Source organism: Dipteris shenzhenensis, chromosome 13 (genome assembly GCF_047967505.1).
Source record: "Dipteris shenzhenensis isolate YYH24624 ecotype China chromosome 13, Dip_SZ_1.0, whole genome shotgun sequence".
Classification (NCBI taxonomy): Eukaryota; Viridiplantae; Streptophyta; class Polypodiopsida; order Gleicheniales; family Dipteridaceae; genus Dipteris; species Dipteris shenzhenensis.
In genome coordinates this window covers 22,523,777-22,547,920 of record NC_141608.1, presented here as the reverse complement: position 1 = coordinate 22,547,920, position 24,144 = coordinate 22,523,777, and the positions used below count along the sequence as shown (strand labels likewise).

At 43.8% G+C, this 24,144-nt stretch overlaps 1 protein-coding gene across 1 annotated transcript in view; it reads right to left on the bottom strand.

Moving 5' to 3' along the window:
• The window catches only part of ALDH5F1 (aldehyde dehydrogenase 5F1), a 266,167-nt gene that overhangs the window by 237,941 nt on the left and 4,082 nt on the right, over positions 1 to 24,144 (bottom strand). Inside the window, exon 2 of the mRNA XM_087383488.1 lies at positions 14,539 to 14,661. Coding sequence (XP_087239614.1) covers positions 14,539 to 14,661 — 123 coding nt within the window. The remainder of the gene's footprint in view (positions 1 to 14,538; positions 14,662 to 24,144) is intronic.

Here is a 24,144-nt window from a genome sequence, read left to right as displayed (position 1 = left end):
CAAAGGCAAGAAGAATTGAATGTAGGCCACAAAAATTCATTGTACAATACGAAGTCAAACATGAAGAGGCTAGGTGGCTAGCTTCCAATATTTCAGTTTCTTTTTTAGCTTAGCAAGCACCTAATCCGTTTGTTGGCGGCGAGTGACCATCCATCCCAATGGATAACCTAGATGACAAACAAGTTGATTGGGCAACACAATTTCCCAAGGCCACACAGAACTATGCCAATCTTTTGCATGAAAAAGTAGAAGCTTTGATTTTTGAAAGTTTACTTGCAAGCCAGCAACTATTTCATACAAGGATAAAGCATTCATGTGTTGTGAAAGATCTCTCTCTGTGTTCTTTGGAGTGAAGAATGAATCATCAGCGTAAGCCTGCACTATCATGGGCTTTCTGTTGCTTATCTCCAAACCATGTAAAGACATCACAAGATGGTCAGTATAGCAAAGCATCGGAAGAGTAGCTATTGCATAAAGCAAAGCAGTCAGAGGGCATCCCTGTCTCACTGAACAATATAAAGTCCACTGATAGAAATATATCTAGATAAAATGCAAGCCACTTTACTATCATTGTAGAGTCAGTATATAACATGCTGCATTTTATTTCCAAATCCCAGGGATTGCATGGCCTGTGAGATAAAGTCCCATTGAACAATGTCAAAAGCTTTGGCAATGTCCACTTGCAGCAAAAGTACAGACGTTGTTCATTATTTATTTCCCCTCTCCGAAGGTCCACTGTATTCTCTCCCTCTGATTCTCACACTCACTCTGTAGTATCACTTGTGTTTTGAGTGCATCATTCTTTCAGTTCATATAGTATTGAGTGAGTGAGCCAGTCTATCTCCATGTTACATCCTTAGATTCTGATAGTATAGCTCATGATGTATATCTGTCTTATATTGAGGTTTTCTCTTGATGTATTTCTCATCACCCTATTCTGGGATGATGATTTTGTAATATAAAGCAACTCAATTTTTCACCCCCAAAAAAATATATGTGTGTGTGGTTGGCTTATACTAAGATCTTCAGTTGATGTATTTTCTAGCGCCTCTTTTTTTAGGTGACTATTCTTGTAATATAATCAATCAAAGCTTTCACTATATATAAAAAGTGTGTGTGTGGCACATCAGGGCAAAATGATGCTGGAATGTCTACAAGGTGATCAGCCTTGGGCTGCTATGACGCATCACTTGCTTTCCTATATGACCCCCCGTGCTTTAGGCCATTGGCAACCCACTCAACGGGATTTTCTTTTTGGCATATTGATGGCAAAGTTGAGGGTTGTCCTTTTGTTTCCCAAATGTTTTGGGGCTGGAAGGAAGTTTTCTCCCATCTTGAATGGCATGGTTGCGACTCTCTTGCCGGAAATTGTCTATGCGCTAAGAGTTTGCATTGGAAAAAGGTGTTTGCTCATCCATTGGCTTTGCACGAGCTCAGACGCTCGTATTTTCCTAGTAATCGAGGGATTCAGCATAAGGGAGATGTCCTACATGCTGATGGTACTATGTTATCTTTTCCTTCAAGCAGTATGGTTTGGGAATGCATTGTCGGCCTCTTTGGCAATATATTTATCAAAGTCTGCCAGTGCTACAACTTGAGCTCATGGACTGCCTCAAGGACTGGGTCCTTCACTGGATGGGGTTCAACATGTCATCCCTTAATGTTGGTTGACATTGTAGTTCCTAAGTTATGTAAGGTTTTCATGCCTCCACCTTGGTATTCAAATAGATATTTGGTCCATGAATCATAATGCAAAGTGGTGGCAGAAAATATTGAAGCTGCAAACTTCCTCTTCGTCAGTAGGTTTTCTTGTGGCGGGTGATGCTTGAAGTTATATTTGGCCAACTCTTGGCATGCAGATACATTCCTCCTATGGTTTGTCACAGATGTCTGGCTCCATAGGAATCTTTGCCTCATCTCTTTTGGCACTATATTGAGACTTGTGACGTTTTGCACTTTCTATAGCAGTGTCCTAGGGCCCGATTTCCTGGTGATTGTTTTGGCACGCACTTCTCGTTATTTTGGATACATCCACACAGTTGATCTTTTTCACACATGGGTTTATAGGAAAAAGGGACACATAAAGCTCCTTCCTAAGAAGCAGATTTCTGATTTTATCACTGATTGGAGACCAATCACACTCATGCCAGTCATTTATAAGATCATAGCTAACATGCTTGTTGATCGTATCAAAGGCTATCTGTATGATGGGCTGCATCCTTCTCAATATGGCTTTGTTCCTCGTAAGCATATCATGGACAATATTGCCAATGCTTATGTTGGGATTGAATTTGCCAAGTACACGCAATAGGATCTTTTGCTCTTACAGATTGACATTGCCAAAGCTTTTGACACAGTTCAATGGAAGTTCATCTCACAAACAATGTGATCCTTGGGCTTTGGAATAAAAATGCAGCAGGTTATTTATTGGCTCTACAAGGAGAGCAATGCTCCTTGCATTCTTTCTGGAGACATCTCTGAAGAATGGACTCTTCGTAGTTCGGTTCGTCAAGGCTGTCCCCTTAGTGCCTTATTGTATGCTATTGCTACTCATCCTATGCTGCAATACATTGATCATCTAGTGGCTACAGATTCTCTCCATGGTTTGGAACTGGATGCAAATCGCAGCATGGTTGCTTAGGCCTATGCTGATGATTCTTTCTTTACTCCAAGGAATACTCCACCTGATCTTTCTGCTTTGATGCAAGCCCTTTCAGTTTATGGTTTGGCAGCTGGCCTTTTAACTTTCAAAAGTCTAAGCTGCTCCCATTACATCTTAAAGACTGGCACAGTCTCTTATGGCCAGGGGAGATCATCCCACCCACTCAGTTAGTTCGACACCTTGGTTATTCTTTGGGTTGGGGACTTACTCGTCAACAGCAAATTGATTGGGTTCTAATCAAGCTTTGGAAAAAGCTTGAATATTGGAGACTGGCAACCTGGCCTTTACATGTTCGCCTCCGAATAGTGCAGTCCATACTTGTGGCATACCTTCAATTTTATTTGCCTTTACTCATGTTCACCAAGCCAGATCTTGATTCCTTTATCTCTATTATTATGGAGATATTTTGGCATTCCAAACGTGGCAGAAAAAGTCTCAGACTACGTTCGGTGCATCGAATTTGTTCCCCTAGAATGCATGGAGGTTTGAATATCACTAATATCCAGGCACACATCCTTGCCCATAGGGGAAAAATGTTGCTGTAATTTCTGAAAGGTGATCAGCCTTGGGATCTCATGATTCAATCTTTGGTCACACATATCAGTACTCCTAGTTTTGGTCCTTGGCAACCCACTCAGTGGGATTTCTTGTTTGGATGCATTGATGGCACTTTGCATGGCTGCCCTATGGTCTCCAACTTGCTTCTTGACTGGAAGCATATTCTGTCTCACCTGGAATGGCATGGTCAACAGTCTTCGATGGGAAAATTTTTGCAGGCTGAAAGCATTCACTGGTCCAATGTTTTTCAACCCCCGCTTGCTTTACAAGAACCTCGCCGTTCTTATTTTATTTCTTCTTTTAAAGGAATCAATACTGTTGCTGATGTTATTCATGATGATGGCTCTATGCTTTCCTTTTCTCTGGCTCTCATTATCGTACTTTCTGGTAGCAAATCACTTGTATGCTTTCGGCTTTGGTTCTGATTCCCCCTTTAGAACTCCAGGATCGATTAGAGGATTGGACATTGACTCCCTTGGGTCCTCCTCTCGTCCTTTGAGGCTATCTCAAATTACTGTGCCTGCATTATACAAAATCCTTTTGCCTCAACCCTGGGTTTTAGAAAGGGGTAATTCTCTTTGGCAAATGCAACGGCCAGCTCAGTGGTGGAGGAAAAGACTACGGCAACTTTGGGCATATAAGGTTCCACTGCGGCAACAGGCTTTTTTATGGTGAGTACTTCTGGGAATTTTTCCATCTGGACAGTTGCTGACCCGTAGGCACATTGCTCCTGCTTTATGTCATCGGTGTCTAACTTCTTAGGAGACTATGCCTCATTTATTCTGGCATTGCCCATCTTCTCGACAGTTTCTGCATTCTCTTTGACAAAGGCTACGAGCGAGATTCCTGACTCCTCTCTTCGGGAAATTTTTCTAGCTCTTTGGTTTTCATCCACAGCGACAGGAGTTTCATCTTTTCTTTGTTTTGGCTCGCTATTGGGCACTTTGGACTTTATGGATAGACCCCAATTGTAAAGTCTTTAGTGATCCCAAATTTTCTTTTTTTGCTTTCTTTAAGCATTCTCTGCAGCAATCTTTCTTTGATTGCTTGCATACTCGCCAGATAGATCAGGATGTATATTTGGCTTATACTGAGATCTTCAGTTGATGTATTTTCTAGCGCCTCTTTTCTGAGGTGACTTTTCTTGTAATATAATCAATGAAAGCTTTCACTATATATTAAAAAGTGTGTGTGTGCACATGTGCGCACACGAGCGCGCGCCAAAATGATAAGTGAAGACAATGGAGGATGCAAAATTGCTGGACATTTGTGAGGGTGGCAGGAGGAGGCTACAAGGAAAATTACAGCAGCCAAGATAGCAATTCCATCCCTCATGATGCATGTATTGGATAGAGATAACCCTCTTTTTTAAAACAAAGATAACCCTTAGAGATATTACTTAGGCAAACAAGCAAATGAGGTAGGGTGTATCCATGGCAGCACATTTCTCATTGCCTGTATGGAAAATGGGATGTTGAATCAGCCTTTTTGGATGGCAATTTAGACGAGACGGTTTATATACATCAGCCACATGGCTGTGTGCAAAAGTCAAGAGCGAAGAATTTGTAAGCTACACAGTCACTTTATGGGCTTAAGCAAGCACCTAGGTTGCGACACATGAACATGGATGCCTTCTTGAAACGGTTTTGGCATGAAAACGCCACTTCAAAACCCAATCGATTTGTGCTACAAAATAATGTCAACTTCATACTTTTCATTCTATGTGGATGATCTTATCATTACACACATGATCAAACACTCATAAAGCAGCTTAAAACAGCACTACACAAAGAGTTTGAGTCTTGAGATGAAACATTTGGGGCCACTGAATTACTTCTTGGATATAGAAGTATAGTGGCACAAAAATAGCTTTTTTGTGAGTCAAACAAAGTATGCTAAAGGCTTGCTAGGAAATTTTCAGATGCACAAAAACAGACCAATTTCAATTCCCACGGAAACAAGATTGAAATTGAACATTGATGTGGATCAAGGTAGCCAAAAAAGGAGTTTTGCCAGTCCGAAACGGGTAGAAATGTTCGCTGAGAAACATTTTGCCAAGAAACATTTCGTCGAGTAACGTTTTTCGCCGCCGAAATGGCCAAAATGGCCAAAACGGCCCAGTATCAGTGAAACGTGTAGTGCCTAAAACTTGGCACTGCACCTCTTGTTCCCGCATTTGCAATTTTGTTCGCCACACCGTGTCTCTTTTCTTGTTCCGCCCTCTAGCCAAGAGCTCCCTTTGCCATCTCTTTTGTCTACTTCCCTTTCCATCCATCCTGAATCCTCTCCAACGTTGCTATTGTTCACATTGGGGCTTTTGGAAGCCTGGTCTAATTGTAATGATAGCTTGCTAGTTCTCTACTACAGCCTCTCCATTTGAGCCTGCAATCCCTCGTTGCTTCCTCCTTCTTGCACTTGCTTCTGCCTTGCTGTAGTAGGCTGCAAGTTGCAACTCTCCTTGCTTCGAAGTTCATCCCATATCTCAATTTTATGAATTAGAAAAGCAGCCTTCTTCATCCCATCCCATGGCCTCAAGAGGTGCTGAAACAGACCGTCAATAAGTTAAAGGGCAGTAGAACTAACAAATAACCAGCCAACACTGTTATAACAACAATTCAGCAAACATACAACTAGCAGATTGGGAGCTAGAGTGCCCCTGCACCAAGACAAAGACACAGATTGGCCCCAAACCTTGGTGTCCCTTTCAGCATTTCTTTAATTAAGTGAGAGACCCTGAAATCCAGGCTACATAAAAGATACATGCTTTCTAGCAGCTAGGGCATTCCACATCCCATTAGGCATCGACATACCCTGCCTAGCCTTTATACATCCCATTAGGCATCCACATACCCTGCCTAGCCTTTATTGTTCACTGCTCTCACCAATCCTGGCAGTAGGTCTTCCCTAATCCAAGAAGCTTGCACACAGCGTGGAACTGTCACTACTAGTAACCACGCTTGGCCACACAGATCCCCACAGCTATCACTATTGCCCAATTAACTACCTGTCTGCTCAAAGCAGAAAAAGAAAGCATAAAAGATCTTTCTCCACTGTCCAAGAATGTCATGACCAATAGTCTCTCATCCTATCGGCCGCATACATCCTCAGACATCAAACCGTTTCTTCGAGAAGAGAAATTGCATCTCATCACAGCAAACAATATGGCACTCATACAAGTACCATCCCTCTAGCATCAATGATATTACACAACCTGTTAGGCATCGATAAACAATGTGTGTTCTTTGCTGAGAATGTCTCCCACCACACATGGCAAATAGGCATCCATTTCAGTTCCAAAACACTTGCACTCAGCTTAGGCCTATTCCTGGCAACCAATACTTGGTCACACAGTCCCCCTTAGCTGCGTTGAGTGCCCTCTTAGCCATTCACCTTCTCACGAGGTAAAGATAAAGCATGGACACACAGCTAGGCCTCAGTATCTCAAGGAATAACCCTACTGCACTCCTAGTGGCAATAGGCATCCAACACTTTTCCAAAATATTACATGAGACTTAGAAAGTGTTACTGCAGGGTCACACAACTCCTTTGACTATCTCGAAAGCCCACTAAGCCCTTGGTATATGCCCAAGCAATGGATGAAAGCGTAATGATCAGCCTACAAATCTCCGGGAAACCTGCTCTTGAACTGAAAGCAGTACCCGTGCATCTCTTTGCCTATGGTTGACTCGTACGTAACCCATACATTGTACAGCCATTCCGTACATAGCCGTACAGCTCTCTGTACAACCACAAAATGAATTATCTCCTCAGCTAAGGGTTCCGTGCAATCCGTATATCTCGTGCACCGTGTGACGTGAATCCTTTGCACTTCGTGACCCCGTGAGATCCCATCGGCGCCTCTTGCCTTCCATGATTTTTCTTCTAGGTGATTCCCAAGGCAACCTTGCCAAAAACATCAGGGCATGAGGAAATGCCACATGGCATCCCCCTCATTTGCCCCAAATGCCCCCTCTAGTGCAACCTTTTTTTAAGGCCAATCAATGAACAACTTAAAGTTCTAAGGTTCTTTGCCCCCCTCTTGGGGCCAAACCCCAAAATTCACCCCCAAGGCACAATTCCCTAGGAGAAACTTTGCACACCCACATCCCGAAGCCCTACCACACTCAGTTTTCCATGGTCCTACCCCATGCAAGTACAAACTTACGCCCTCGTGACAAATGGAAGCACAAGGCAAGCCATATGGCAAGATATTATCTTCATGAAGAGAGATGGCACAATTTGGCACAAAGAAGACGGTATGCAAGTTCTATGCAAAGACATTGACTTGGATCAGCCCCTCGAGTTCGAGCACATTTTGTATGGGAGGGATGCCGTGCTACAAAGAGTTGCTATGCCATTCCCAAGGGGATCGTCTTTGCACCCCCTCTAGATATGATGAGATTCAATCCCTCCACCATCCTACATCAATGGATCGGATAGTTCAAGCTAAGGTGTTGACGAAGCAATAAGGAGGGCATAGAGGCAACAATTACATCCTACAATTCGGACAGGCAGAAATGCAAAATGGATAAATATACATACTGTAAACCTGATCACCATGCCCCTAGAATGAACATGAAAGACCAAGGCATCCCTACCTAATCCTCAAAATCCTATGACCTGAAGTGAAATCCCTGATCTCATGAAGGCCCCTAGTTAAGTATATTGAGAAGGAAGCCTATCATGTAGAAGAACACAATCCAAGGGTAAGGTTGCATCAATCTGTTGTATTCTCGCTGCACTCCTCCTAAGGTGACTTATTACCTGGTATCTGCGATCATCTAGAAGTCATTTAAAGACCTTCCAAGGACCCATTAAGAAGACAAGACCTCACTCCCATCTAGACCACTGAAAATAGTATGAAGTACCACATGATATACTATCAATCAATCTATTCCTGAGAAAGGGGAACTCTCCAAAGAGTACTCATGAAGAGGGCCCAAGCCTTCAAGATGGCAGTCATAAAAGGGGAGGAAACCCTCAAATGGACTAAAGAGAAACTCCATTTTGTACGCTATCCATCCAATCTCCACCTAAGGAAGGAGAACGGGACTGAATGCTTCAAATGAAAAAATCCTTCCAAGGATCATATCCTGATATAACCACACAACACATATTCAGCATTGTGGATATATCTAGATGAATCCATGAACATGCCCAAACTCCAACACATAGTGCAGTCTCAATCTCATGATAGTCACTCGGAAGGTTGAAAACCATAAACTCCATCATGCATAGCAGGGACTAGCTACTATGACATTCCCGCAGATGTCATCAATGCCCAACAGTGGGTGTAGACCATAGTATAAACATATGCTCTCACACATGCAAATCCACACACCCACACAAACTAGCACTAAAGGAGAAGGCTAATCAAAAAGTAGTCCACATTCAAGACAATAATTTGTGAAGACTGGAGTTGATCTCGCACATGCCCACCACTTGGTTCATCTTGGACTATGGAATCTTCATATTGGAAATCCGTCTTTTTAGCCTTTGCTTCATGCACTATCTGCATAAGTTCAACCCGCCTCTCCATCATGCAATTCTTCATCCATAAATGAATGGTCTTCACCCTATTTGGCAATGTAAACCAGCTGCTTTTTCTCTTATCAGCATCATTCACATCCACACCATCATACATACTAGCTTCCTTGTGAATAGGTTCCTCAGGATTTGTCTCTTCTTCATGGATTGTATTGTTTGACCATCTCTATGGACATCGCTTGGTCTTCATGCATACAAGTTGCATCATAAGTAATATGTGATCAACATTATCAATAAAAACACAACCTCATACACTTGGATCCTCTTCAAAATGAGCCTTTGATAAATACAAGCTCTCGTCTTCCTCTTCATCATCATACTCAAGCACATCTGGTTCCACTTCATTTGTCCCTACTAGGTACAATTCCTCAACCATTGTTTGAGAGTCTAGCATGTCATCAAGAACTTCTCCACCCTTGGGGAGTGAACCTTCATTATAAATTATTGGAAAGGACAAAAGGTCTTCGTCCTAAGCTTGAACACAGCTTGTAACATCATTGGCCTCAACCTGCTTTATTACATTGCATGCAAACTCGTCATTCAAATTGATAGAAAATGAAAATAAAACATCAGAAGGAGAACCACTACTTGGTGCAAATGGCAACACTGACACATCCAAAAAAGGCTTCATAGACTTTGGAACATAAGACTACTCCGCTTGCAAACAGGGCACATTAATTAAACCCAATTTATGTATCTTCCACTCCTTTGCTTGTGCAAATCGAACAGCTTCATGAAAAGTACCTGGTCTCTTGTAGACTAGAGCAAGCGAAGGAAGCAAAGGAGGTGGAAGCCATGGAGCAAAAAACAGTAGGAGCTGTCTGACATGCATGAAAATTTGCAAGTAACTTCCAGAGCCAAGCACACTCCACTGCAGTTGTAAAAGCTGCTTTGTACTCAACCTCACGATTGGAAGTAGCAACTTTAGTCTGCTTCTTGCTGAACCAAGAAATGCATGAAATACCAAGCATGAAACAGTTGCCACTATGTGACACACGGGTGTCGGAATAGCCAACCCAATCACTATCAGTGAATCTATGCATGACAAGTGAAGAATTGGCCTTGTAGAGAAGGCCCAAATGCTGAGTGCCTTTGAGAAACTGTCAAAAAACCATGCTAGCACCATTGTTAAAAAACCATGCATCATAACCATCAGAAATTGTTATGCAAGCATCATGAATAAAAGGATTGCACTGATAAGTAACAAGAAAAGCCCAACGCTGATCATGGGCAAAATTGGCTATCTATGCCTGTCATCTGGACTAGGAGCACCAGAAACTACAAGACCTGACTCCTTCTTTTCAGATGCAATTCTCTTCTTGCACTCAGTGATGTCATGCCTAGGTTTCCTGCAACAATTATATCTCTTTTTCTTTTTCTTCTCTCTAGAAGAAGATGCATCGAAGGAATGACCAGCATGTGTATGAGGGGGCTTACGACTTGAAACTTTCTCCTTGCCCTTGTTTTTATGCTGAAAGGCTTGATCACTAGCCATAGAAGCATTTCTATTCACACAGCTTTGTTCCTTCTGTAACAAAAGGGCAACCAGATAGTCAAAAGTGTAGTTGTTGGCATTGCCCATGGCAACCAACCGTAAAGTAGTGGCAAAGCCCTAGTATGAATCAAGCAATTGATCAAGTGTCATGGATACAAGCTGAGAATATGGGACTACCTAATCAATATTTGCCACTTGCTCCTTTAAATCTTTAACAGTGGTATAGGCATCCATATTACCACCCTCTTCAAGCTTTAAGTCCTTCAACTACTTGCAGAGATAGGCCACTCTAGCCTCATTCCGCACTTGATATAAGGAAGCAAGTTGTCCCATGTTTATTTAGCTATCTTGCATGAACGGATTTAAGGGATAATAACCCTTTTTACTGACAAAGCAATCAAGGCATGTGCTTTTGCATCACGTCCATCCACTGAATTTGCTCTTGAGTAGGAGGCAAAGCAACTGTAGTGCAAGAGGTGGCTATAGTGGAAGAAGGAGGTGTAGTGGAAGAAGTATTAGACCCATCACAAGATGAGCCAGAGACATTACTAGATGTACCAGAGGCATTAGGTCTAGTGGGTCTGACCTCAGTACCCACAACAATGTTCCAAAGATTCTTGGCAACCAAGACATGCCCCATCATATAAGCCCACATGGGATGATTTGAGCCATCAAGTTTGTCCTTAGATCCAAGCATCCCAAACAAGTCATCCTTGTTGCCAACTATAGTGCAAAAATGCAAGGCAAAAGCACCAACTGACAATGCAAATGAAAGGAGTGCAATCTCCCAAATCCAAAGGCAATTTATTGCACAAGCTTCAAATCAATTGCAAATGTCTGGCTGTCACAAAGTGTACCTACTGCAAAAAGACTTCCAAAGGTAACACGGGGCCTTCCAAGGCAACACAAGGCCTTGCTGGAAATAAAAGGAGTCAATGCAGTAGGAGCTTACCAAGTGACTTTGACCAAAATTACAGCAAGGAAAAATGCTCCAAACTTGAAGACAGGTAGCCACCCTTGTAGGAGAGGTGAAATGGACAGCAAATGGCAGGTAAGGTTGCCAACAAAGGCTGGAATATGATGTTACAGCAAGGGTATATGCTGTACAGCAGTCAAGGAGGTTGATTGCATAGTAGGCGAGAGTTTCGAAACACGTTTCGGAGTTTCAAAAACGTTTTGGGACAATCCCGAAATGTCTGTAAAAATGTTTCGTGAATAATAGGTATTTAAATATATTTTTTTTCCCAAAAATATTAAAACAGTTTAGTATATTTGTTGGAAAGGTCACCTCCCCGGACCCCATCTGTAAGCCCCCATATGAGGAGAGCATGGGGGAGGGAGACCTAGGGCAGCACCCCACAGAAAAAGAGAGAGAGGGGCTGCCACATGGACAGCATCAGGATGTCATGTGGGCAGCACATCTAGAGAAGGTCTAGGAGCAGATCCGTGGGGATTTGGAGCTCCAGATAGAGGCGAGAAGTGGCTGCATGATGGTGACACATGGAGGCTGACCTCAGCAGCAGTACGGATCAGTACGGCGCTGCACATGTGGCTGGAGAGAGCCTAGAGGGCAGATCCAGAAGGAGCACATGGCGCACTATGGCAGGGCAAAGGCGCCTGCAATAAGGGCCTGTTGGTGGCGGAACAGTTGCAGCCATCCAGCCCTAGAAGGACCCAAGGGTAGGGCCCTATATGGGCTGCCCTTAGGCCCTGGCAGCAGCCCAAGAGAGCCGCCCCAGGTCAGCCAATCAAGGGCTGCCTGGAGGTTGGTTTACAGACCACAAAGTCGGGTAGGGAGGGGCAGTCTGGTTGGCCCATATTCCCCTACCAGGTCAGTTTTTTGGATCAGGCCCTGGGCCTATAAAAGGGGGCCATTCAGCCCTCATATCTCATCTTCGGGAGCAGCCCTCTGACAGCAGACGAGCAGCAAGCAGGCTAGCCTTGGGCCTATCTACAGGAGGTGAAGGTGACCCTAAAGGAGCTGTAGACTGAGCTTGAGTGGCAGCCCACCTAGGCTGGTTTCCAGACAGCAAGGTGGAGAAGATATTTGGACGCGGAAAGTCTACTTACGCTTGAGGTGGAGAACGCGGGCTTGAGTTTAGAGATAGTCAGCAGATAGTAGGAGTACCTTGTGGTAAGATCAAAGGACCACACCATTGGTTGGACTCTGGATCTATCTCTTTTGTATTGTGTCCATAGCTTTGGACGGAAATATATTATTTTGGTGGTTTCTCTATCTGGCTAGTTCATTGTCTATTGATGAGTCTGCACATCTGTTCTATGCACATAAGTTTAAGAAGTTTGTGATTCCACACCCCACACCACACTGTGTGAGCCCCTGGGCTATTCTATCAGTCTTCCACTGTGTGTACCCTCTGTTGGGTCATTTCTAACAATATTACCACCAAAAGTACAATACTCGAAAAAGGCTCATGAAACATAGCGCACAGACATTTGATATGTCACTTAGAACTTGAAATTGGATGCTTGAAACATATTACTAATTACTAAATCAGAAAATTAACAACACATCATTGTAGATTCAAGCATCAATGGTCATATTTCAGAATTGAAAAAGATACATGGAATCATGAATGTGATTCATGTCCATGCTCCACCTGGACAGGCTGAAGAGCAAATGTACAGGCTGAGGTCGATTTCAGCATACGGGCGGCGATTTGAGACATACAGGCGGCACAAATGCAACACGACACCAGATTTCCCAAAATCGGGGCAAACTATTTTTGAGGGCCCCGAAACACGCGTTTCAGAACCGAAACGTTTTGTACATTTCAGGGTGTCCTGAAACGTATTTCAGGCCTACTATGGTTGATTGGAAGCTTCCATAAGTGAAGGCCAGCAAGAGAAGACCTTGGAATGAATGCAGCAGTAGCTAGAGGTGAAAAGCTCTCAGCTTGAGATGAGGAACCAGCAAAGGACAGCAAGATAGCTGCTGGAAATGACTCCGAAATGCAGCAGCAGGCTGAATATGTGCAAGTCAGCTGGTCTAGGGCACCTATGTGCTTTGCAACAGCTCGGGGGTCGCTTATAGTACTTTGAAATGCTGGACCAGGTCAAAATGCAGCAAGAGGGCTGCACCGGAGTAGTCACCTATGCAGCAGCAGCAGAGAGAGGTGTTTGTCGGCGGTGAAACTCCTCGAAATAGCCTCGGGTGACCACATGTGCAGCCGCACCTCAAAAAATGTGCCAACCAGCAGATGAACAAGCCGCCAAACAGGACTAGAGAGCTCAAGGTGGCTGAAATGGCTCAGGGGTGTGTCCCTGACCTGCTCTGATACCACTGTAGACTAGGGCACACACACCTTGTATAATAAGGCTCTGCTCTACAAATCTAGGTCTATTATATTGAGGCCTCCTTCCTTCATGGGGAGAATCGACATCTCCCAAGCCACTTTGGCTCTTGTGTCTGCCAAACCATCTAGTCCACTCCAAAGCAAATTCCTTAAGAGTCTTTATTTGAGTGATGCTATCACTAGAGTGGCACCAACAAAGCAAACAAATCATGCCGTGGTCAATAGGACTTGCTTGGTCACCACCACCTCGAAAGCAAGGTCAAGTTTGGCTAAGATCCACAAAAAGAAGCTTCTTCGTGATACTCTCCAGCACAAAGCGAATTGCTGCAAAGAAAAGATGCCCACACCAACCGGGCAACCCAAGTACCTGATAGGAACACTCCTCTAGATCCAACTGAAACCAAAATCAGCCCCCCAAGCTAGGGTGTCCTCATCCGAAAGCCATTGGATTTGTTCCAATTGATGTGTGAACCTGCTGCAATACAAAACAAATCCAAGACTGCCTTGAAACATGTGAGGTTTTGAGTAGTGACATTCAAAAAAACAGCAGCATCATCTGCCGGCTCACTATCCAATAGTTCCTCACCCTGTCTAAGCTAAAGTCTCACCCCAAAGATGTCCACCTGGGATCTCAAAAATCTGCTCATTGCTTCAGGCACAAATAAGTACAAGAAGGTAGATTTCTTCCTTTTCTCCTCTGATAAGCACTTGGGGGTGGGCTGATCCATTTACATAGGAAACCCCTTTAATTCATGCATCTGAGAATATAAAGTGTGGAAGCGTACTATGTGAATTTAGAAATTCATACCTCTTCCCACAAATACTATGCATACTAAGTCCACGGAAAGTAACACAAGATTTTTAGCCAATAGGGGATAAAAAGAATTTATGTAACTAAACATGGTATTTCCTAGTGAAAACGCCTTGAGTTCTCATCCTGAATTGGGCTTGTAAGGAAATACCGGTAAAGTTCTACCATCTTGGGCCCCCACCCAATCTCCTCCAATCAAACCTTTTGAGTGTAGCAAACCCGCCTTTTTTAGCTGGTTTGCTGCGACCTGTGGCAAGGTTGAAAACATTTGCATCTGCAAAACCATTGCATGTTTTAAAAAAACGTATCACCTTTTAAACAGAGTAATAAATTTGAATAAAGACAAGGGAATAGCCACCAATATATGAATCATTGCAGCCAACCAAAGACACAAACAATTCACATCCCATGTAGCAAGAAAGATCAAGTTTCCTCTAAAGTCAATAAAATAATGCTTTTTTCTCAATGAAAAGACTTCTATTAAGTGAAAAAAACAACCAAGACACAAGGTACTAATACATCATGTAGAGCATGCAAGAACTCAAGAAATCAATGCATCATGCACAAATGAAAAGGCCAAGACTATGACTGAAAGTGCCACACTATGCTAGAGGGGGACTATGGAGAAGAAAGGGCTATCTCTCCATTCCTTAAAAAAACATCCTCCTCCTAGTCATTGCTGATTTGGAAGTCTTCTGCATCCTCAACCAAATGCCCATCAAAGTATGCTCAATGCATGCTCAAACTAGCCTGAGTTTGAGCATTTTGAATATGCGTACTATCAAAAGCTTCCATACATTGGCTCTCTAAATGTGTCAAGAGGTGATACTAGTAACGATCTCCCAACTTGTGTCCACAGATGCATGTGTGGGTTTATACTGAGATACAGGATCTGTGTCCAACCAATAGAACTGAATAAGACGATGCCAAACACTCGTAGCCCATAAGAAATCCTCACTCTCATCTAGCTACTAAGCCCCAAGCGATAAACCAAAGGTTAAGCGATGAGCCTCCCCATAAGCCTTACAATCCCTATCCACATAATCTTGACCTATTTGTACTCCCAAAGGCATTACTAGATAGAGTCGATAGCACGCAAACACCATGGCCAAGAAGAATCTACTCTAAAGGTCTCCCTCCATTTGTTTTTTGCAATCCCTCCACGAATAGAAGCCAAAAGAATAAAGTAATTTCCTATTCCTGAGGGATCTCCAAAGTCTCAAGCAAAAAGATCTCTGTAAATCAAAAGTGGTTTGAAATCCCTCCCAATGAGCTGCTCTAGAGGGTCTCCAACAACCTCTAGCCCAAGTCTGAAATTTCTTGGCATTACTACCTTAAAGTGGAAAAAAGAAATACTTTTGAAATGATTACCTATGACAATCCAGTCCCACTCCCTAGGATTCTAATGCAAGTGCTTTATAGGGATACCCCCATATAGGATGAGGTTGCCATACCAGCCTGAAACAAACCAACACTGCTCAACAAAAGCCCACTACTCTCACAGGCTCCAAGGCGTGAACCCAGAATTACATCATCATCTTTAGATTTCACCAATCTACTCCAAACTGAATTTGAAAGACAAGGGTATTACCTCCTCTATCCCACAGAATACCAAGCACTTGGGCGAATGCTTGTGTCAAAAAAGGCACCCATCCATCTGATATATTGGTGCTATCCACCATCACCAGTGGTCAACTCCTCTAATCCCTCTGACAAGGCAAAGCCATATGAGCTCTCTGATCCCTCTAGAAGACCTTCCATGATCCCACAAAGGATGTAAGACCTCTCTCCCACGGCCACTACATTTACCCTAAGGCTCCAATAGGCATACCGTGATCATCCAAAATAGAATCATTACCCATAATGGGCTGTCTATGAATCTCATCAGAAGAATCCATGTCAAAGAGTCCCTGAAACTACACCAAGCCCTCATAATAACTTTCATGAGCAGTCATGGAGGCATCCTAATATCTACAATAGTGAAGCTCCATCTAATGCTGTCCCACTGATTCCCACCAAAGGAGGCAAGACTACACAAACGAATGCATATGTCCCATGCATGTAGCTGCTCCTTGCCATAATGATAATGAATTCTACTGTACAAGCATGAAGCACAGGATTCCACGCCATTGCAGTTTGCAACAATGGCACCTAACTATCAGTGAGAATTGGAGTAGGTTACTCCAACAATGTATGAAGATCACCCAACAAACGCCTCAGCCAAATACGCTCGACTATTGTGGTGAAGGATACCCTATACTCAGCCTCACATGATAAGGTAGCCATTGTAGACTGATTCTTTCTTAACCAAGAAATGCACAAGTGTCCAAGAAAGAAACAGTTACCACTAGTGGACTGCCAAGTATCAAAATCACCAGCCCAATCTGAATCGTTGTAAGCATGTAAGTGAAAGTCACGCCCCCTCGGAAAGAGAAAACCAAAAGATTTGGTGCCTGTAGCACGAAACACATGCTTCACAGCTTGCCAATGTAAAGTATTTGGACTGTGCATAAAACTGCTCAACTGAGACACTGCATACTAAATGTCAAGACGTGTGTTGCATAAATAAATAAGGCATCCCACAGCCTGGATGTAAACAGAGGCATCAAAAGGTTCACTGGCATCATGAACAGACAACGTAAGCGCCGACTCCATAGGAGTAGAGATGTGCTTGAGATCCTAAAATCTGAAGCGTTGTGGGAGCTTACCTACTTGGACTGAAACAGCCCAATACCTCTATCATCCTATATAACCTCGATGCCTATATAGTAGTGAAGCGACCTCAAATCTGACATCTCAAATGTTTGTTGTAATTCAGCCTTTAAATCTGCAATTTTTGTAGCATTAGAGAACAATAACAAGCAAATCCCCCCCATCCTTCTTGACATAGAGGGTGCACTCATGTGGACTATTTTGCATTCCTTAGCTGGTCGAAAAGGCATCTATCCTTGCATACCAAGCTCGAGGAGCTTGCTTCAAACCATACAAGGCCTTTCTCAGCTTGCATACTTTGGCTTCCTTGATGGGTTGAGAAACATAGACCTCCTCCTGAAGGTCCCCATTAAAGAATGCAATTTTAATGTCCATCTAATGGATCTTCCATCCATGACATGCTGCCAATGCAACCACCCACCTAACGGTGGTCATACAAGAAGTGGGCACAAAGGTTTCATCATAATCTATGCCTTTCTATTGTGCATTGCCCTTTGCCATGTTTTTGGGTTTTGTACTTTTAACATCAAACACATATGATATATATTATATTGCCATTTGGCATTTTGTACTTATTACTTGTTTCAAGTTTCAGCCTTGTTTATTCATTTCAAATTTAGTGCTAAATAAATCTTCAATTGGATTCAATTTAAATTTGTAGTATGTACTATGCGCTATGTTTAAGTTACACGTAGGCTATTGGCTGTAGCATTCTAATTTCTAAATGTGTGTGCCCTCATTGTGTTGAATGTAATCTTCAAACCCCCTTTCCTAAAACCCCTTGCTGACATGTTGTTTCCCCGTTTCAGCCCTCCCAAAAATCTAGAAATGTTTCCATTTCCCTTTCCCCGTTTCTTGTTTCCCGTTTCCCCGTAACTATGCCTGACAACCCAAATACGTGACTAAATTATTTCTCTGAATCCAAGTGAACCCAAAATGTTGCATTGACCCTGACATCCAGCAAGCTCGATCCTTTGTCTAAAGAGGGAGCCGTCTAGACGTTAAAAGAGAAATCCATAACGTCAGGGTCACATATAATGACCCTTACACAAGGTAGCCCAACCCCCCTAATTGTCTCTACTACTGCAATAAGCAAGGTGGGAACAGGAGGAACCTCTGTGACCACCCCAAACAAGGCTCCAATGGTGGGAGAAGGCGGTGGTAGACCTGCGGAACTCCAGGAAGGGAATGAAAAGAGATGTGATCTTTTTGTCTCTTCCACTGGGTCAAATACCCACATGAAAGGAAATAGAAAAAACATTTTAGAATTGAAGACTAGAGGAATATCTGCTAGAACTACCGAGGCAATCTTTGGGGAATTAAAGATCACCTAGAAAAAACCCATGCCCAAAGGTGAACATCTAAAAGGAATGAACAGAGGCTAGGGGGAAGGGCTACATGCATCCATTCCCTCTTGACTCCGCAGAAGGGTGGGACCCATGGATGCATGAACTGTCTTTCTTGGCCTGTTGCAACTCGTCTTCCAAGAAAATGCATTTCTCATGGTCGGCAAAGAGGTTGAGGTATGATTGGCTGAACCATTCACCAATCGAACAGCGGAGGGTCGACTTGAAATTTTTTGAAAATCTATTTGCTAAGGGAGGGGGGCTAAAAAGAAAAAGGTAGGGAGAAGAAGGTAGGGAGGGCTAAGTGCTGAAAGGGAAGGAGGAGAAAGGGGCTAAGGTTAGAAGCTGGGAAAGGCTAGTGTTAGGGCTGGGAAAGGCTAGTGCTATAGGCTAGGAGGAAACTAAGGAAAAAGAAAAGAAAAACCGTACAGCCTGTACAGATGGTTGAGGTTAGAGGAAGAAGGGGAGTGGGGAGGGGCCGGGGAGTGGTGCAGGGCCTGCTGAATGGGCTTTTGTACAGTCCCGTGTGCAGAGAGGGGGAGGCACTGCACAAGAAGAGGCAGGAGTTAGGTGAATAGGGGGCAAGGTGGGGAGTTGTGGGGAACTGTACAGGGCCAAACAAGGCTGTCACCCCTCGCAATGACCATCCAACTTTCACCAATGTTTGAATATTTCTACAACCTGCACGATTAATTTCAGTTTTCACAAGTAGGTTCAAATATGATTTCGGGATCTATGTTTGGAATGTATTAAGCCGTTCATATGGAGTTCAAACTGGAACTAGGATCCTATGCAGAAAAGTCTGTCGAATAAACCCTTAGGGAGCTCCAGCACGAGCAATAGCAACATCATTCCACCCTCCCACACACATATGCTATAGTTGATACAATATACTAGATGCAAATGCATGCAAGTGCTCCCTTCCCAACAGAATCAACAATTGCTTCCGTTGATTGAGCCTTGGCTCGAACAGCCTCAACAATACAATACCAGGGCAATACTCATTTCAAAAAAAAGGACAAACATCCAACTTACATGACCTATCTCAAGTTTTGTACCCCATACAAATACACACACACACACTACTAATATGGAACCACCAGGCTTCCTCCCAATCCCAAGACTCGCAGCCGCTTCTTGTGGCTCCAGCACGCACTCTCTCGTCCCAACAGCATCTGATTCTCCTTTCATCTCCTCTAAACAGCGCGATCCTGGCAGCCATGCCTTTCCCAACTATTTTCGTGATCAGGTGCCATCAACACATGTCGTTTTTGCATGCAAGTGCTCCCTTTCTGACAAATCGTGCACTGGACTTTATTTCATGCTACAAATATATATATACAATTCTGATAGTAACATCAGTTAAAACAAAAACAAACTAACTAGCATCTGATCCTAGTAAAATAAAAACCAAAACCTATATGGCAATGACACGATGTTCTATTTGAATCCTAATGCTGGTCGCCCCATTTTGGTCCCTGTTTTCTGTTTATCATATTTGCCCACCATTTAGCCTGCAGATATTCATGTATTGCAGCATATTTCATCTCACTTTGTCATCCTCCTGATCAAACACAAAGCTTGAAGCTTCTTTTACTTAGATCTTCATCTTCTTGCCGTAATCAAAAGGCCCCTAGTGTAGCCCATCATGGCACCCTCATTCAATGTCCAAAAGTTGACAACTATAGTCACACCTGAGTCACCATCAAGAACTCCATGCCGTACAGCATTTGCACCAGGATGCACAGACCACCACCGCCAAGATGACTCATTGCCATCCAACTCCTCTTGTATAAAGGAATCCCACGTAACATCTACATCAATGGCCTAGTCAAAGCTGAATTCTTATCTACATTTACAGGATCAGGGAACCCACTCCTATTTTGATCAGCAATCACCTGCAATTGTGCATCAAGAAAATCCTCGTCATACTCAAAGAGGGCTGTGTTGCCTCCTTGCATCTCATCAATATCATACTTATCATACCCTTGCACTGAAGGAAGCAAAGGAGGTGGAAGCCAAGGAGAAAAAGTAATGAATTGCTGGAATAAAAGAACTAGTACAAAGTACACCCAATATAATGAAACCCTAGGACATGGTGTCCTAGTAGTACATAGTGTACAAATAGGTACATGTACTAAATGTACCCTATGTCCTAACTGCCTATATCTAGGCCTAACAAGGCACATACCCGGGAACAGAAGGCACCAATGGATAGCCCATGGGATGGCCTACATCTCTTAAGCTCCACTTTCAACCTGAGGTCTGGCCTCAGTCCTGCAATAAACCTTTCCAGCTTTAACACTTCGGGTGGGACTTTCGGATGCAAAGCTGCCCTCCAATTGTTCCACAACTCAGCAAAACAGATTAAGTATGGGTCCACTTCCTGGTTTGGGGCTTGCTGATAATTGCATAGCTCCCTGCAGATCCCCGTGGGATCCCTTTTGCACTGGAACGAGAATCTGATGCAGAAAATTATGTCGAATGAAACCCTTGGGTAGCTGTAGTATGAACAATCGCAACATCATGCACCCCCCCCCCCCAAAAAAAAAAACACACACAGTCTTCATAGTCATAAGAACGGGATCAATATCTGTACTTGTTAAAAATCAAGAGGGAATGAATCACTCAAACCTCCACCTGAGATCTCTCCAACTCTTACACACACTCAACTCAGATAGATGATCACAGATGCAACAAACGCTCTCTCAGAAATAAATATGAACGGAGAGAGAAAGAGAGTATATTCATCCACCAGATGGTGGGCAGAAAAATAGCTCCAAGGGAGCAGTACAAAACACAGCAAAGTGCTGGAGAATATTGATGGACTCTCTCTCTCACCAACTGCTCCAGATCTGAGTGCTGAACACAGCCTTGGAGAGGGGCTTTCAGTCTTGCACTAGATGCTGGAATGAATGGAGGAGCAGGCCTTTTTTAGGCACTGCCCAGGCCCCTTGAGTTGACCGACCAGCAGGGTCGGTACCCTGTCTGGTGGCCGACCACATGGGCCCTAGAAAACCGACCAGGGTTAGCCCTGGTCGGTGGCCCTGGTTGGGCCGACTTGGCCTGCCACAGGCCCCTATATAAGCATGCCCTGTGCAGCCAGTCTGCGCTGCTGCAGGAGCCTCCATGTGAGGCCTAAAGCCCCGTATTACCTGCTGTTGCAGGCCGCAACCAGCCCGTGTGCAGGTTGCCTATGATGCCGGCCTGAGTCTCTCTCTCTCCAGCCCTCCTACCTCTCACTGCCCCTTGTCCCCTCAAATCGGGGGCTCACGGGTGGGCACAGTGAATTTCTAACACCCCCCCTCAATGTCACAACTGTGGGCCAATCCCCATTCGTTTGATGAGGTGCTCCATCTGTTCTCAAGGAAGTGCCTTCGTGAAGAGGTCGGACAAGTTGTCGGCGGTCGGCAGTACATAAGCTTGATCACGTCATCGGTGATGAGCTCTCGAACAAAGTGGTAATGAACTTCGATGTGCTTGGATTCTTGGCAATGGCTATGCAACTCTGATTGTCGTACATCAAGCAACCTTCCTACCAATCGTCGGTACAAAGGAGTATCGACCGACTGAGATGTGTCGTGAACACTTAGCTTGAGCCCGACCTCCATGGGAGTTACTGCTGTCCTGCAATCCTCCATCTGAAATCTCTTCAGAAGTTCTCTGCAATATTTCTCCTGTGAAATGAAGATCCTGTCTTTGGCCTGCCTTACTTCTATCCCAAGGAAGTAGTGTAATAACCCAAGGTCAGTCGTCTCAAACTCAGACATGAGTAGCTCCTTGACCTGAGAAATCTTCTTGACATGGTCAGCTGTCAAGATAAGATCATCAACATAGAGGATGAGTACCAATCGCAACCCCTTCTCAATGAATAAGTAGAGGTTTGCCTCAAAAGGGCTCCGACTTAGCCCTATCTTCTGAAAGAATAAATCAATCCTTTGGTACCAAGCTCTAGGGGCCTGTTTCAGCCCGTATAGCGCCTTCTTCAACCTGCACACCTTTAATGGGGACCCTGGATCTTGAAAGCCCGGTGGTTGCTCTACGTATACCTCCTCCTCCAGGGTTCCATTAAGGAATGCGTACTTCACGTCCATTTGAAAAATAGGCCACTGGAATTGGGCAGCAAGGGCAATCACTGTCCGGATAGTAACCATGCGAGCTTTGGGAGCAAAAGTTTCATCAAAATCCATGTCTTCAGTTTGAGCAAAACCTTTGACCACTAACCTTGCTTTATACTTATCCAAGCTGCCGTCTGATTTGTATTTAAGTTTGTATACCCACTTAGTGCCGATGACTTTCCGTCGCAGGGGCCTCGCCACTAAGTCCCAGGTATTGTTCTTCAGGATAGCATCCATCTCTGCTTGCATGGCAGCCTGCCATTCTGGATGATCCTTCGCCTCCTCGAAGGTCCTTGGCTCTTCAAGCTGAGCCACCAACGCAAAATTCACAGATGGGGTCTTCTGAAGACGTTGGGACCGTTGCAATCTGGAACTGCTACTCTCAAGTATTTCGGTGACCCAAGAGTCTTCCAATGTTCATAGGTACCATTGGGGCAACCTCTTCTGCTTCTTAGTGGGAGGAGGAACTGGAACTGCTTCTGGAACATCCTGCTCTTCCTCGGTACCTTGTGGAACATCAGCTTCCGATTTCGCCACCTCTTGGATGGTCAACCTGGGGCGGGGTGGGTTCGGGGGTTGAACAATCTCCTCCTCCTCAATCTGAGGCTCCTCCTGGGGTTCAGGTTCCTTTTCCTCGAAGACAACATCCCGACTGATAAGGATCTGCTTCTTTATTGGGTTGAAGAGTCAATAGGCCTTGGATTCTTCGCTATACCCAACAAATATACATTTTTTGCTCCGGGAATCAAGAATTCAAGCACCTCTCCTTGAATGATGCATTGAAGAATAAGCCATCTGCCTTGATTGTCATTTAAAGCAATAACTGGCTGAAGCTCATGCTTGATCAGAAAGACTACCCCTGAGAAAGAGTACTCCCTAGCATAGAAAATTTCAGAGCCACAGTAGTGACCTGTCTTTCCTGCATAGACATGTTGGTTGTGTTCTTGTAATGCCACTATGTCATGCTGAAATACAGCCACACAGATTTCCATTTCCTACTGTCACACATCCCTGGACAGTAAGTGTAAAACATTTGATATGAGCAGTCATATTTACAGATATTTATAGTAAAATAACAGCTATGTATAACATAAAATTTTCATGATGTCAGCCCAACATTTCGATCTCAGGGTCAAGGCATCTTCCCTGAGAAGAAATATCCACCTGAGGGGTAGACAGCAAAGCAGTAACCTCTTCTTCAGGGAAGAGTGTTCTGCTAGCTGTCACTGCAGCCCATGTGATCCCAATTCCTGTATTGACCTCTCAGGAGTTTCCACTAGAAGACGCACCATTCCAAGTGCGAGGGGGTGAGTCTTCGAGCAAAAATAACTTTTCTTGGACTTTGCCATCCATCAATTGGAGGTTTCGGTTCTTTTATTGAGGGTTGAATAGCAAGAGGTGAATGTGAAGAAACATTCCCATTTGAAACCACTGGAGCTTTGCCTTTATCCTGAGTTCCAAAAAACTATCTACTACCTTTGTTTTTATTTCCAATAGAGGTAGGAGCATCCTTAGTAGGCATTTGAACAGGCAAAGTAGCAGGAGGCATTTTATCCTGATTCATTGGACACTTGCTAGTCT